Source organism: Pelobates fuscus, chromosome 5 (assembly GCF_036172605.1).
Source record: "Pelobates fuscus isolate aPelFus1 chromosome 5, aPelFus1.pri, whole genome shotgun sequence".
In the NCBI taxonomy this organism is placed as follows: domain Eukaryota; kingdom Metazoa; phylum Chordata; class Amphibia; order Anura; family Pelobatidae; genus Pelobates; species Pelobates fuscus.
Genome location: NC_086321.1, coordinates 174,369,907 through 174,385,344, shown reverse-complemented (window position 1 = coordinate 174,385,344; position 15,438 = coordinate 174,369,907). Strand labels below are relative to the sequence as shown.

The 15,438-nt window shown below is 40.4% G+C and overlaps 2 protein-coding genes across 3 annotated transcripts in view; one reads left to right on the top strand and one right to left on the bottom strand.

Annotated features, from left to right (window-relative positions):
- MED13L (mediator complex subunit 13L) overlaps positions 1-15,438 on the top strand; it is a 155,661-nt gene that overhangs the window by 37,842 nt on the left and 102,381 nt on the right. The gene's annotated exons all lie outside the window — the stretch shown is intronic.
- LOC134611125 (actin, alpha cardiac muscle 2) lies at positions 11,449-13,235 on the bottom strand. Its single transcript, XM_063454709.1, has one exon. The coding sequence runs from the start codon at positions 13,147-13,149 to the stop codon at positions 12,016-12,018; it is 1,134 nt and encodes a 377-aa protein (XP_063310779.1). The 5' UTR covers positions 13,150-13,235; the 3' UTR covers positions 11,449-12,015.

Below are 15,438 nucleotides of genomic sequence, written 5' to 3'. Positions count from 1 at the left end.
TTAGGATAAGCAACATCACTTCCTTGTTAGTTAAGCCATCACATGTAATTTTTTATTTTATTTTAATCTTTATTTTCAATAAAGGCAAGTAGATGAGGTAGATATCAGATTCAGTGAACACAGAAGGCACAAGACAATGGCATTGAACAACATGTTTCGCATAACAGTGCATCACATGAGACTACAGTAAAAATGATCCTTTTGTACTTAGTAGTGTATTATGGATCGCACGCAGGCAATGAGGGTCTGTCGCTGAACGTCATTGGTGTACTCTGTCTACTGCCTCATTTTATATTTCCAGTAGAGTAGGAAATAGGAGAAGAAAAATTGGTGTTGGAGATAGACAAAAGTGAAATTAAGTGATAACCGGTAGCTGTCCATTTAGGTGGTGGGTCGTACCCTCTTCTTCCCTATGCTCTCAGACAATAGGATCAGAAGGACCCCCCAATTGATTTGGCTGGAAATCCCTATAATATGAGGTGCTGCTCCCTCTACTAGGGGCCCATTGCACTTTTGTCAAGGTTTATATAGTACAGTATGTGAAATAAAGAAAAGAGAATTGCTGCATTACCCAGACCAAAAGTGTGGTGCCCACTCCCTGGCCTTCCCCCATCTCGTATTATGTTACCTTTTGTAGTGTCCAAGGTGGGGTCTCAGCCAGTGTCGAATTGCTCCCATAGATCCCAAACTTTGCTGAACGTTGTGGTAGTATTCCACACTTGGACGGTTAACTTGTCCATGAGGTAGTTGTACCTGATTTTATTAGTGACTAGTGTGAGTGTAGGGGCCTCTAAATAGGACCACTTCTGTGAAAAAAGGCCCTTTGGGCCGCTAGATATCTTATTCAAGAGTTTTTGTTCATGCCTGGTTAGGCCCTCAGTCGGCCTTGAGAGTAGACATGCCCAGGGGTCTAACTCCAATCTGCGTTGCATAATGTGAGATCCCATTTCTATCACCTTTTGCCAGAAGGTCGCGGTCACCGGACAGGACCACCACATGTGGATGCAGGTTCCCTTGTTGCCACACTGACGCCAGCAGGCATCTGTGGGGACTAGTTTTATATGGTGCTGTTTCGTCGGGGTGGTATACCACCGAAACAGTGTCTTGTAGGACTGTTCCTGGAGAGCCACGCACATTGATACTTGTGTGCATGCCTCCCAGATGCTCTGCCATTCCACCCCCTCCAGGGTCTCCTAAAGATCGGCTTCCCATTGCTTTGTGTAGCGCAGAGGTCCCCAGTCTTTGGACTCGGCACTGAGGCGTTCATATAGCAGGGTAATTAATTTGGTCTGTGATGTTTCTGTGAAACCTAAGTGTTCAAAAGTGGTCTTACCTGCCGGGAATGCTCTATTTCGCAGTACTGGCGTAAGCGGGGAGGGGAGTTCTCCCAGGGAGTATTTTTACCTAAATTTGTTCCAGAGTTGTATTGTGTTAAGTATCGTGGGGCAAGAGGTTTTCAAGATGTGTCTCTGGGTCTTGGGGATCCATATATAGAATTGGGGGAGATCTAAACCTGTCATCAGGGACTCAATGTCCACCCATCGTCTTTTGTCTGGTGGTGATTGCCAGTGGATAAATTGTATCAGTTGTGCCAACAGATAATACAGATGTAAGATCGGTAGGCCCAGTCCCCCCCACGCCTGAGGTCTATATAGTAGGCTACATGCCAATATGGGGCATTTATTTTGCAAAATGAATGTGTCAATTGCCCTCTTTGTTCCTGCTAGGTCTCCCTTGGTGACCCCCACCGGTAGTGCCTGAAATAGGAAGAGCATTCTTGGGTGTATATTCATTTTAACAGCATGAATGCGTCCCAGCCATGAGATCAGCTTGTCCATCCATTGTTCCAGTTCCCTAGTGAGGGTAGTTGCGATGATACAGGCGTTTTGGGTCTGCAGTTAGGTGCATACCTAGATAGGTGAACTCCTTCTGGGAGATCTGTAGGTGGTGTGTCGTGTGTATAAGTGCTATGTCCTGAGCCGAGAGATGAAAGGGCAAAAGCAGTGGATTTTGTGAGGTTGACTTTATATCCAGACAATGTTCCATATAATTGCAAGAGTGTAGTTAGGTGTGTCAGGGATGTCAATGGGTCCCCAAGGGTCAGCAGGACATCGTCTGCGTATGCGGAGACTTTGAATTGTTGGCCCATTATTCTCACCACCTGTCTGTGCGGGTCTGACCAGATGACTGTTAGTAGTGGTTCTAGGGTAAGCGCAAACAGGGGGGAAAGTGGGCAACCTTGTCGTGTCCCATTATCTAAGGGGAAGGGAGTTCTATTTGCGCCCGTAATGAGGGTCTGAGCCTGGAGGTTGGAGTATAGCGCATATGCACGTAAGCCAGTTACAGACCTTCAGGTGTGCATTAGTACTTGGTTAGAGCATATACATAAAACATAATCGTTTACTGTGAATACATATATGCTGTACATACAACATTGCTTTAAACGTGATCATCATATTCAATTGATGCTGTCTGGGTAGGGGTAGACAGACTGCCCATGCACATGTTGTTTTTTTAAAAATGTATTTATTTTTAATGCAAGTTTTAATGCACTCTCTAACGCAGGTGATACTTGAAAAATTTGAATATCGTGCAAAAGTTCATTTATTTCAGTAATGCAACGTAAAAGGGGAAACTAATATATGAGAGAGACGCATTACATGCAAAGCAAGAAAGTTCAAGCCGTGATTTGTCATAAATGCGATGATTATGGCTTACAGCTCATGAAAACCCAAAATCCACAGAATATTGGGAAAAGGTGCAATATTCTAGGCCAGTGTTTCCCAACCCAGTCCTCAAGGCACACCTACCAGTCCAGGATTTAAGGATTACCCAGTTTTGTCTAAGGTGTTTTTTCTTTTTTTTTTTTTTCTAAAAACACCTTAGACAAAACTGGGTAATCCTTAAATCCTGGACTGGTAGGTGTGCCTTGAGGACTGGGTTGGGAAACACTGTTCTAGGCTCAGTGTCCCACTCTAATCAGCTAAGTAAGCCATAACACCTGCAAAGTTTTTCTGAGCCTTTAAATGGTCTCTCAGTCTGGTTCAATAGGAATCACAATCATGGGGAAGACTGCTGACCTGGCAGTTGTGCAGAAAACTATCATTGACACCCTCCATAAGGAGGGAAAGCCTCAAAAGGTAATTGCGAAGGGAGTTGGATGTTCCCAAAGTGCTGTATCAAAGCACATTAATAGAAAGTTATGTGGAAGGGAAAAGTGTGGAAGAAAAAGGTGCACAAGCAGCAGGGATGACTGAAGCCTGGAGAGGATGGTCAGGAAAAGTCCATTCAAAAGTGTTGGGGACTTTCACAAGGAGTGGACTGAGGCTGGAGTCAGTGCATCAAGAACCACCACACACAGATTGATCCTGGACATGGGCTTCAGATGTCGTGTTCCTCTTGTCAAGCCGCTCCTGAACAACAAACAACGTCAGGAGCGTCTTACCTGGGCTAAAGAAAAACAGACCTGGTCTGTTGCTCAGTGGTCCAAAGTCCTCTTTTCTGATGAGAGCAACTTTTGCATCTCATTTGGAAACCATGGACCCAGAGTCTGGAGGAAGAATGGAGAGGCACACACTACAAGATGCTTGAAGTCCAGTGTGAAGTTTCCACAGTCTGTGTTGATTTGGGGAGCCATGTCATCTGCTGGTGTTGGTCCACTGTGCTTTATTAAGTCCAGGGTCAACGCAGCCGTCTACCAGGAGATTTTGGAGCACTTCATGCTTCCTTCCGCAGACTAGCTTTATGGGGATGCTGACTTCATTTTCCAACAGGACTTGGCACCTGCACACACTGCCAAAAGCACCAAAGCCTGGTTCAATGACCGTGGGATTACTGTGCGTGATTGGCCAGCAAACTCGCCTGACCTGAACCCCATAGAGAATATGGGGCATTGCCAAGATGAGACATGAGACCGAACAATGCAGAAAAGCTGAAGGCCGCTACTGAAGCATCCTGGTCTTCCATAACACCTCAGCAGTGCCACAGGCTGATGGCTTCCATGCCATGCTGCATTGAGGCAGTAATTGCTGCAAAAGTGGCCCAGACCAAGTACTGAGTCCATATGCATGCTTATGCTTTTCAGAGGTCCGATATTGTTCTATGTACACTCCTTGTTTTATTGATTGCATGTAATATTCTAATTTACAGAGATTGTGGATTTGGGGTTTTCATGAGCTGTAAGCCATAATCATCGCACTTAGAAACCCTTTGCAGGTGTTATGGCTTACTTAGCTGATTAGAGTGGGACACTGTGAGCCTAGAATATTGCACCTTTTCCCAATATTCTGATTTACTGAGATTGTGGATTTGGGGTTTTCATGAGCTGTAAGTCATAACCATCGCATTTATGACAAATTACGGCTTGAACTTTCTTGCTTTGCAAGTAATGCGTCTATCTCATGTATTAGTTTCCCCTTTTACGTTGCATTACTGAAATAAATGAACTTTTGCACAATATTCAAATTTTTCGAGCATCACCTGTATGTGAGTGAAGTTTGAACATCAACTGTTTACTGCAAATGCAGAGTATCCTACCCATCATATGCATCACACTTGGGTTAGATGCATATGCACACTTGGGTTTTTCAGTGATGTCTTTTGAGCCAAAATAGATTTTGAATATTTCAATGTCCAGTGGCAAAGTGGCGATTTTTATTAAGTTACAATGTTAATTTTGCTGGCAGGAGATTACTGTGGTGTCTCCTGACTTCTGGCACTGCTGCATATGTCTTGGAATGTCTTCTATTGAGATAGTGGTCTGATTTTCCACTATGACAGTCCTGCTGGTCACTGCCAAGATTGTTCACCCTTGGCTGAAGCTTATTAGAGGTTCCCTGGAAATTCCCACTCTGCTAAACACATTCATATTACTTAACGAATATCAGTAATTAAGATAAATATATGTCTGTCAACTTAGAGAAAACATAGGAAAGGAATAGAAGGGTAAACAATAGGGAGGGTTATCAAAGTGTTATCTAAAAAGTGGAGTAATAGCAAATGGAATTTACCTGCTCGTTTCATGGGCTTTGCCCACTTTTCAGATTGCAACACTTTGATAAATCTCACCAAATGCTTGTGCTTCTCCTTCTCCAATGCATTTTGTGCCTAACTAAACTAGATTGTTGTGCAATTGGTAAATATTTAACCCTTTAGTGATTGAAGCGTTACTGTGATTCTGAGGCACTTATGTTATTTGTTGTTCCACTGCACTTTTATGCTTTTCCATTAAAATGGTCAGAGCACTATCCTAACTCAAAGAGGTGAAACCTTAATGAACAATGTAACCCCAAAGTCTTGAAGAAGGCACTCAATCTCTCCACTAATTCACTTTTTCTAAATGTCCAAAGTTTCAATAAGGAAGTCCAGGTGCTGCTGATAGGCTGAGTGTCAGCTGTTTTCTGTGTTAGATGTATCTTTTTCACTCACTTTTCTGAACTAGGAGCTAGTTATAAACTGAGAGCATCAGCAGTGCCCATCTGAGGCTTCCTCAATTAAACCTCAGACATTCAGAGAAAATGACTGGGTAGAGCAGTGGGTTTCCATATTGCAGACTTTTGAGTTAAATTGTTAGGTAATGCTTTAACCCTTTAAGATAAGATCACGCCTGGGGCCTCTTCGCACCATAACAATGTTACAATGTAGTAGAGAGGTCATTTATGTGCTTTCATTTTATTTTTTTAATGGATAGATAGAGCTTTCTTCTGATATTCTATGAATGGTGACAATATTGTTTATGCATAAAATGTAAAAAAAAAAAAAGTGAAAGAAAACATAAATTATCATTTTAATCTAGTTTAGTTATAGAAAAGAAAAAAAACTACAAAGTGCAAAAAAATAATGGCAAAATGTATTCACTTAGTGCTGCTTGATAAAATGCTTCCTACGTGAATTTGTAAAAAGTGAAGTAGCTTATTACTGATTACTCATATGGAGAAATGTTTTTTGAAGCATTACTTGCAATGGGTGGCCAATAATAAGTTTGGGCAACCTTCAGCTCTTCATATGCTGTGGTCAACATGCCCCATAATGCTCTTGCAGCTATAATGCTGGCAAAGCATCAGGGGAGATGTACTCCACAGCTTCTGGAGTGTTGAAGGTAGCATATCCCTGGCTTAAAACATCAGCTCATGCTCTGTCAGTGCTATTTGAGCAAATGCAGATGTTTTTTGCTGTGAAGTATTGGACACTTCAGTTTTGCCAGGAAACTCTAGGCACCATAAACATTAAATTGTCATGAACTGGTGGGGGTGTACAGAGTATTTCTTTAATTGTCATTATTTTAAATGCTGAAACTCCCAAAAGAAAAACTTCAAGGACTGTATTCACATACTACAGCATTGAAGTAATTGTATTTATGGCACTTTTGAGGTGGTTAAAGGCACAGCAGTGATATAAAATATATATATATATTTGTGGATATGATGATTTTCCACACACATAACTATAATTATTTTTGTGTTTGATCTCAAGCTATGATTTTATGTAAGTTAGTCTGTAAACCTTTTCATTTAGGATGTATTTTTGTGAATATATCAAGTTTGACTTTTTATGCAATTCACTATTAAATTGGGATATTGGCTAATGTTTTTCCATTGTATTAAATGCAATATGAACATATCTGATGTTCCCTTGATCACCAACGTTAAAGATACACTGTAAGCACCAAAACCACTATATCATAATGTTGCCGTTTAGGTGCAATAAATCTTAATTACATTTTTTGGCAATGCAAAACCTTGACAATTCTTAGAAATGGCAGTGTTTATATTTGTCAGAGAACACTCCTCTATTGACTATCAAGCTGATACTAACTGAAGTCACTTCCTCCTTAAGACCTTTGTTTTTTGAAGTGCTTTACATTTGTTTTATCTTAGAAAGATGATGAAATGGAAGCTCTGTCTATGCTTCTCTTTAGAAGCATTGCATTTTGTGCCTCTCTATGAGAAGGGTTAAATTGGCGCAGTGTGGCGATTCCCTGTCATGCGTCATAGTTCCCCAAAGAGACCATATCATAACGGATGATCCCAATAAATTTAGATTCAATAGATCTAAAATAAATAAGGGAGGAGTCAGGCGTAATCTAAAAATAATCATATGATCCTAAAATACCTTAATATATGCTGAACCTGTAGTCTTGTGATTTGGTTCAGGTTTCAGTGAGAAAAAGAAACCCATTTGCTTGAGACATAGTAAAGGAAGTAAATGGCTATTATGGGGATGTTCTTCATTGGCAAACCCCCTAATTCACTGTCTTTACACAATTAAGTTAGAAAATAGTGTATTTATATCATTTTCTTGTGTTTGCACATGCTGGCATGCAGTAGTGAGTTTCCCTGTCACTTTTATGCAGCCCTTCATGTATAATTAAAACCCTTCCATAAAGTCATTCCAGTAGTGTGAATCTTTTATAAGGCACCTGTTCTTAGTGGAGGCACTCATGACATTCCTCTTTCCCCAGCCAGTCTTTAATAATACATTAACTTTTACAGCCCCCTCCATTTTGTCATATAGTATTTATGAAATATTCATATTTGTGGTGTCTGTGCTGTGAATCAAATAGTTAGACAACACTATTCTGATTCCTGTTGTAGAATCATTGTTCAGTGTTAGACACAAAATGTTTAGCGAGTGCCTGATATAGATCACACATTTCCCTTGTGATTATGATAGATGTGTCTGATGAAGCAAAAGGATTCGTTTTATATTGTCAGATGCTCATGACACAGATTAAAGGGTGTTTTCAATTAGGAGGGGTCTGTTTCAATATCTTCTGTAGTACTTTTCCACCTACTTTTCTGAGCCAAAGAAGGTACACACACGTCTTCAATCACTTGCAGTCCTACATGTACTGATAATACTTTGCATGCACCTCTCGTATGATGAATGTATCTACATCACAACTGTTCTTTGAGATGCTACATCCCGGGATGGCTCACTAACCATTCCCAAGGTGCCCCAGAGAAGGTCATATGAATATATCAAAACTCAGCATTATGCAGTTAATGATTCCATTACACACAAAGGGACTGATTAAAGGACCCATTCATATTACTGTGTGTACTCCTTGCTAGTATTGTGAATTCCTTTCTCTGCTGGAGCTGCTGGTCCTATTCCTGGCAGGAAAGGAATAATCAAGATTTGACTCGTCAGCTTGTTATAACGTTTAAGGCAGAGCTTCCTTTTATGAAGATTGTTTTAGATTGCAAGCTCTGTATATTACATTGCCAGTCTTATTATTCATTCTGTGTCCTGGTAAACTCCTTTTAAATGAATATTTGATCATTCAGGTATCTCTTGAGCTGACATGAAGGATTGTAAGCTTTCAGATGAGCTGTCTCTTTCTTTTACTGTAATGTGAATAAAACTAAAGTAGGAAATAAATCTGGATTTCCACAGACACAGATCAGGATGCATTGTGCGTGGCAGTCTTCGGCAGTGCTTGAGGTAGAACAGGGCAGGAGTCTGGAGCTTGTAGATGTTTTTTCTCCTAGGGGAATACAGCAAGCTCAAATGATGGGGAAGTGTTTACGACAGCAGCTATGACAGATTTGATGTGGCAGCAAAAAAAATAAAAGGCAAAAAAAATCCAACCATTTACTTGCACAAACCGTGCAGTAGATTTGCATGAACTATCTGAAGTGGAATCCGTGGTGAAGATGTTCTATTGTGTGTTGAATTCTTTAAGTTACTTTTCACCTGCTCTCAAGATGATGATCTTCTTTACATATATGTATTTCATACTCTATACATCCTTCTTATGTTTCTTAGATGTTTTGTGTACATATAAACTGAAAAGTTGACCCTTTGGTACTTATTTCCTGTTGCAACTATTTGTTGATCTATAATTATGGAACATTATATTTAATCTAAATGTCTTAGAAATTATATTTTTTTCTTATTTTAACAATTTGTAATTTTTATGCTATGCACTTTTTTTTTTTCATTTTAAAATTAAATTCTGTTGGATTGAAAAACATCAAAAGTCTGTGCCCGATGTTGAGGGGTGTATTTTTATTTATTTATTTTTATTTATTTATTTTTTTAAATACAGTGCTTTACATTTTGTCTGATATATCTAATTACAAACATGTCAACTTTAGTTCGAAGACTGTATAATCATTTTTTAACCATAGTAAAACAAGAAGAGGACACACAGTTCACATCTCTGCAGTCTCTCTACTCCGTTTTCTGCTGTTTAGTAAGTCAATGACTTAGTTTACGCAGCCCTATCCCCAGCTGACTCACACAGCCTCCTTACATTTTTGCATTGTGTGTCAACACATGTAGGTGCTTCTTAATTGTTTCCAAGCTTATTTTACTGATTGTTGTTTTTTTTTTTGTTTTTGTTTTATAAATAGTAAAAAATTAAAATGTAGAATAGGTTTTAGGAATGGCATTTTGATATAGAATCTGACATGAAGAGCTGAATAACCCATTAAGCCTGGTCGTTCTTGTTTATGCTCGTGCAGAAACAGCTTGTTTTTATAATTATCCTTGTATTTTATAAAGGTAGCACTATTTGTTACCACAGTTTTCCACCACCCAAAACCTGTTGTTATTAGGAGCAGATTTCAAAGTTCCGAGTACTCTGCTATAATACCAGTATTCATTTACTGCCATTATTTTGTGGAATAGCAAAATAGATTGACTAATGCTATTGAATAAATAACCATTAATGGGTCCCAAAGTCACTTGTGTTTTCTTGGTCAGACCCCCATTCTCTCCATCTAAAACATTTGTTCCTCTCTGACTATTTGACAGGGCGGTATGTGATGCTGGTGTAATATGTATTTGCATTTCCTAGTTGTTTTAGAGACTTACCATGTCAACTGGAGGGTAATTCTATGTATCAAATATCATCTGTGGATTCTATGTTACATTTAACCACCTTCAATTATGGCCTTCCATACTTGTATACTTAATAAATTCCAAAGCGTGAGAGCAGAAACAAAGAGTGTATGAAAGACCTGATTCCCGACTTGTATTTTTTTTTTTTATATCCATTTTTAAGACCCATGTTTAAAAACAGATTTCATAAATAAAATAAAAAAAGTTTTTTTTGCCTATGCCTTATTTTATGTTGTGTGATGCATGTATGCTTTGAGGTTTATTCTATTTCCCTTTTTAAGAAACATTGAAGTAGGTTTGACTTATTCGCCAAGATCCTTTACAGTGTACCTTTTATACTAATTTATTTAACAAGTACATTTGTTTTGGTATTGCTCTTTTTTGCTTTATAGAACTTGTCTAAGCTACACACTGATAACCAAACCCAGAGAACTATATGCAAATTATTTAATCTGAAATTTGATTAAAATGCTGCATTAGCTCATCATACAATTACAATCTCTGTGTCTTGTAAATTGGGCACATATATGCATTGATACGTACCACACACACATCCAGTGAGTTTTGTAAAACCCCATATTCAAAAATTTGATTGCAAAACCATTTATTGTTGTTTTCCTTTTCATTGAGCAGCAATATTTTTTTGCCAACTGTGAGGCAACATATAAAATCTCTTTATATCCTAATCAAATACGTTTAACATTAGCAGCAGTTTGTGTCTCCACAGTTTTATCTGCTACTAATGAAATGTTTCAAACCTACTGAAAATTCGTGTTCCATACAAGTGTGTCTGTGAAACGATCTGTCCCCAAACTTTTGTTCAGTGTGGGTACTTGTAACCATTCTTGTGACATATTTTATAAATATTACTTAAGTCACCTATTTGAAAATAGGTAACTGCTTAAATTATATGAACAGGATTGAGGATATAGCCATGTCTGCATTTACAGATACTAGGGATGCACCAAAATGAAAATTCTAAACTGAAACTGAAAATTCAGGATGCCCTTGGCTGAAAACCAAAAATGACTTTTTTACCCAAATGATTTTTTTAAAGTCTTTTTTCCCCCTATCACATAGTGCTCTTTTCTCCCCCCCCCCTCACATGTCCCATAGTGCTCTTTTCTCCCCCCTCCCCTGTCCCATAGTGTTCTTTCCCCCCCTCCCCTGTCCCATAGTGTTCTCCCCCCCCGTCCCATAGTGTTCTCCCCCCCCCCGCTCCCCTGTCCCATAGTGTTCTCCCCTCCCCTTCCCCCGTCCCATAGTGTTCTCCCCCCCTTCCCCTGTCCCATAGTGTTCTCCCCCTCCTTCCTCTGTCCCATAGTGTTCTCCCCCCCCTCCTCTGTCCCATAGTGTTCTCCCCCCCCCTCCTCTGTCCCATAGTGTTCTCCCCCCCCCCCTCCCCTGTCCCATAATGTTCTCCCCCCTCCCCTGTCCCATAGTGTTCTCTCCCCTGTCCCAAGTGCAGTATTCTTGACTTTCATGTTATCATTACTATCTTTCATTGTGATATATAATCATCTGAATTGTTAATACAAGCATGTCTGACAAATTTTGGTGCACCTACCCCTAACAGATGCAGACAAAACAATTTGTGGGTCAGATTAAGTAATTTAAATAGTAAACAAAGAAATAATGTACAGTTTGTTGATGTCGGCATTTTTAATTTGTTGATGTTAAAATACATTAATCCCTAATGTAGGAGGCAATCTTGGGCGCACAAATGTTATCTTCCTCAAGCTGATTAAGGATGATGAGATTTGTAGTTTGTTAGCGGTAAGTGACTGCTTTCATTTAAGCCCATTATTTTAAAAATGTTCTCGAACATGTCCTTTAACAAGTAACGCAAACCCCATACATAAAATTAGTCTTGTGTTGGAGTCATGAGTCTCTTCAGCAAGTACTCTATACATGTGCAAACGTTTGCTTGAATACACACATTTATATATTCTGTTATCCTGTTACATTTTCACTTATTCAATGAACTTTCAATGAGAATTTGCAAGTACATAGAGCCTAACAATTGAGATGAAAGAGGTTGAATTTGCCCTGTGACATCACTTGCCTTTTAGGTCTCTGTTAGAAGTCAGTCTGTTTCATGCGTGATTTCTCTGCCTGCATGAATAGCCATGCACATAGAGAATGTTGCACAAAACAACCTCCGATTTAAAAGCATTTGCGGTGAACAATGGAAGGCCCAGCCTCATCATATTCCTGCTTGGTGATCCACATCTGTTGGAAAGTGGAGAGAGAAGCCAGAATGGAGCCTCCAATCCAGACAGAGTATTTGCGTTCAGGTGGGGCGATGATCTTGATCTTCATGGTACTTGGTGCCAGAGCAGTGATTTCCTTCTGCATTCTGTCTGCAATACCTGGGTACATGGTGGTACCACCAGAGAGAACGTTGTTAGCGTAGAGATCTTTGCGAATGTCAATGTCACACTTCATGATGCTGTTATAGGTGGTTTCATGAATGCCAGCAGACTCCATGCCGATGAAGGAAGGCTGGAATAGGGTCTCAGGGCAGCGGAAGCGCTCATTACCAATGGTGATGACTTGTCCGTCTGGCAGCTCATAGCTCTTTTCCAGGGATGAGGAGGAAGCAGCAGTTGCCATTTCATTCTCAAAGTCCAGAGCAACATAGCACAACTTCTCTTTGATGTCACGCACAATTTCCCTCTCAGCTGTTGTGACAAAAGAGTAGCCACGCTCTGTCAAGATCTTCATGAGATAGTCTGTTAGGTCTCTACCTGCAAGATCCAGACGCATAATGGCATGAGGTAAGGCATAACCTTCATAAATGGGGACATTGTGAGTGACACCATCCCCAGAATCCAGTACAATACCAGTTGTACGACCTGAGGCATAGAGGGAGAGCACAGCCTGGATGGCAACATACATTGCAGGGACGTTAAAGGTCTCAAACATGATTTGTGTCATCTTTTCCCTGTTGGCTTTTGGATTTAGTGGGGCCTCTGTGAGCAAGGTGGGGTGCTCTTCAGGTGCCACACGCAGCTCATTGTAGAAGGTATGATGCCAGATCTTTTCCATGTCATCCCAGTTGGTGATGATGCCATGTTCAATTGGGTACTTCAGTGTGAGGATACCCCTCTTGCTCTGGGCTTCATCTCCTACGTATGAATCTTTCTGCCCCATGCCAACCATGACACCCTGATGACGAGGGCGACCTACGATGGAGGGGAACACAGCTCTTGGAGCATCATCTCCTGCAAACCCTGCCTTCACTAGACCAGAGCCATTGTCACAGACCAGAGCGGTGGTCTCCTCGTCGTCACACATGTTGATTTGTTTGCAGAAGCACAACGCTTTCGGCTTAAGGGCAAGTGCTGTAGGCTGCTACAACTCTTGGCTCCGTGTGCTGAGGGTTTATATATTCATTGCAAACCTCTCTCTTCCTCCTCCTCCTCCTCCACTTTACAATCCCCTTTCCTAGTTTAGGAATGCTTTGCAACTCAAGCGGTGTTGCCCATGTGCCTTCCCATATTTGGCACTTGCAGAGCCAGTCCACGATACCCACTCCTGGATTCCTGTCTTACTTAGTCAAGGGGAGGAGGAAAGGAGTGTCTTGTCTTGGTGCCCTGTCTCTCCATAAAAGGCTTTTTGTCCCCATGACTACACAGCCCCAGAGCTAAAGGTTAGTGAGTGACAGTGACATATTCTTGGACAGCTGAAGAGAGAGCCTGCAGCCTTGTTTAAAGAGGAAAAAAAGAGATACACTTATGGAAACCTTCAGTCACCATGCCCATCCATGGGCAACAATTCTGCAACTCCAGGGATATCTAGTTGATGCAGTCTGATAAATGTTTATACGTTGCCCACATTGAAATTGCATACTTATATGTAGTTAAAATCCCAAGTCATGTTTATATTTGTGAATATTTCTTATTGTTAAGAATAGTATACAACATAATAAGTACATTATGTTAAGTACAACTTGGTCTCCCCCCACCCCTTTTTGTCTTTTTAAAACGTGTACAGTGCTGATAATGTATAAATATCTCTCCTGTCACATTTCAGTTGACACTTTGAAAAAGATCATTGTCAATAAGAAAAGGTTGCTTGCTGCTCCCCCCATATTTATTGCATGTGCATTTTACTGGAAAATATTAGTCTCTTATTTAGCTGAATTAAATAATTTTTTCAGTGCTTTGAATTCTTATGACAGTTCTTGGGTCCTCTTGCAGTTAAAGTGGGGTTCACTGAAATGTCACTGTTTGGCTGTTGATCTTGCTCTTTCTTGTTTAAAAATGATTATAATTTGATTTGCAGCAGGGACTACTCCACCATTTTCCATTTTGACATTGATAAAATGTGGATCAATAAGTGAGGTAGGAACGGTTAAACTGTTGCTGCTAATTCAACTGCAACAAACACTGAATCCCTTTAAGGGGTGAAGCTGTTTTAAATGTAGATCTTAATTGTTGTTAGTGGAGGTTATTTATAAGGAGCAATTATGAAGCAAAGTACTAGAAAAGTATTTGGAAACAAAGGAGTGCACATGCAGATCTTCTTTTAAAACTTTACAGGACAGTAGTATATTACATATTTTTAATGCTTATTGAGGGGAGAAACAGTCTAGCTTTTTCTTAAAGAAACGTGTATTCCTGATCATATAGTGTTACAACCATTTAGGTGGCTTGCCCCCCTTAAAAGTTAAGAAAACGTATCTTATTTCCAGCACTGTGCGGGACTGCGCTGGCCTCGACCCCGATCTGCCATTCTGGCTGACATAATCCGAATTGATTATCTCAGCCAATTTAATGCTTTCCATCAGGAATAGCATTGATTGGGTGAGATATATATATATTATTTATTTTTTGTCATTAAAAAGAACAGAGTATTATCTTTTACCAAAAAATGTAAACATGGCATATCTGTTGTAAGAATTAAAGGAGCACTATAGGCACCCAGACCACTTCAGCTTAATGAAGTGGTCTGGGTGCCAGGTCCCTCTAGGGTTAACCCTGCCTGCTGTAAACATAACAGTTTCTCTGAAACTGCTATGTTTACATATGGGTTAATCCAGCCTCTAGTGGCTGTCTCATTGACAGCCGCTAGAGGCTCTTCCGCGCTTCTCACTGTGATTTTCACAGTGAGAAGACGCCAGCGTCCATAGGAAAGCATTGAGAATGATTTCCTATGGACTGGCTGAATGCACACGTGGCTCTTGCCGCGCATGCACATTCAGCCGATGACGACCGAAGGAGGAGGAGAGTCCCCAGCCCGAGGGAGCCCGGCGCTGGAGAAAGGTAAGGATTTAGCCCCGTCCTCCCCCTTCAGCCCGGCGGGAGTGGAACCCTGATGGTGGGGGCACCCTCAGGGCACTATAGTGCCAGGAAAACAAGTTTTTTTTCCTGGCACTGTAGTGGTCCTTTAATTTATGGTAAAAAATGTTTTGTGCAATTAGTTCCCTCAGCAAGTATTTGATACATTTGCATATTTTTGTTTGCATCAATTAGCTTTAAAAGAACACTCCAGACCCAGGCTCAAACATTTCACATTCCATTGGCTTCAAATTTTTATCCTTGCTCTAGACACTCTAATCACTTCATATCAATTAAGTGGTTA

What these genes read in the sequence shown, in the direction of transcription:
- LOC134611125 (XM_063454709.1), bottom strand. Translation starts at nt 13,149, where the DNA reads ATGTGTGACGACGAGGAGACCACCGCTCTGGTCTGTGACAATGGCTCT.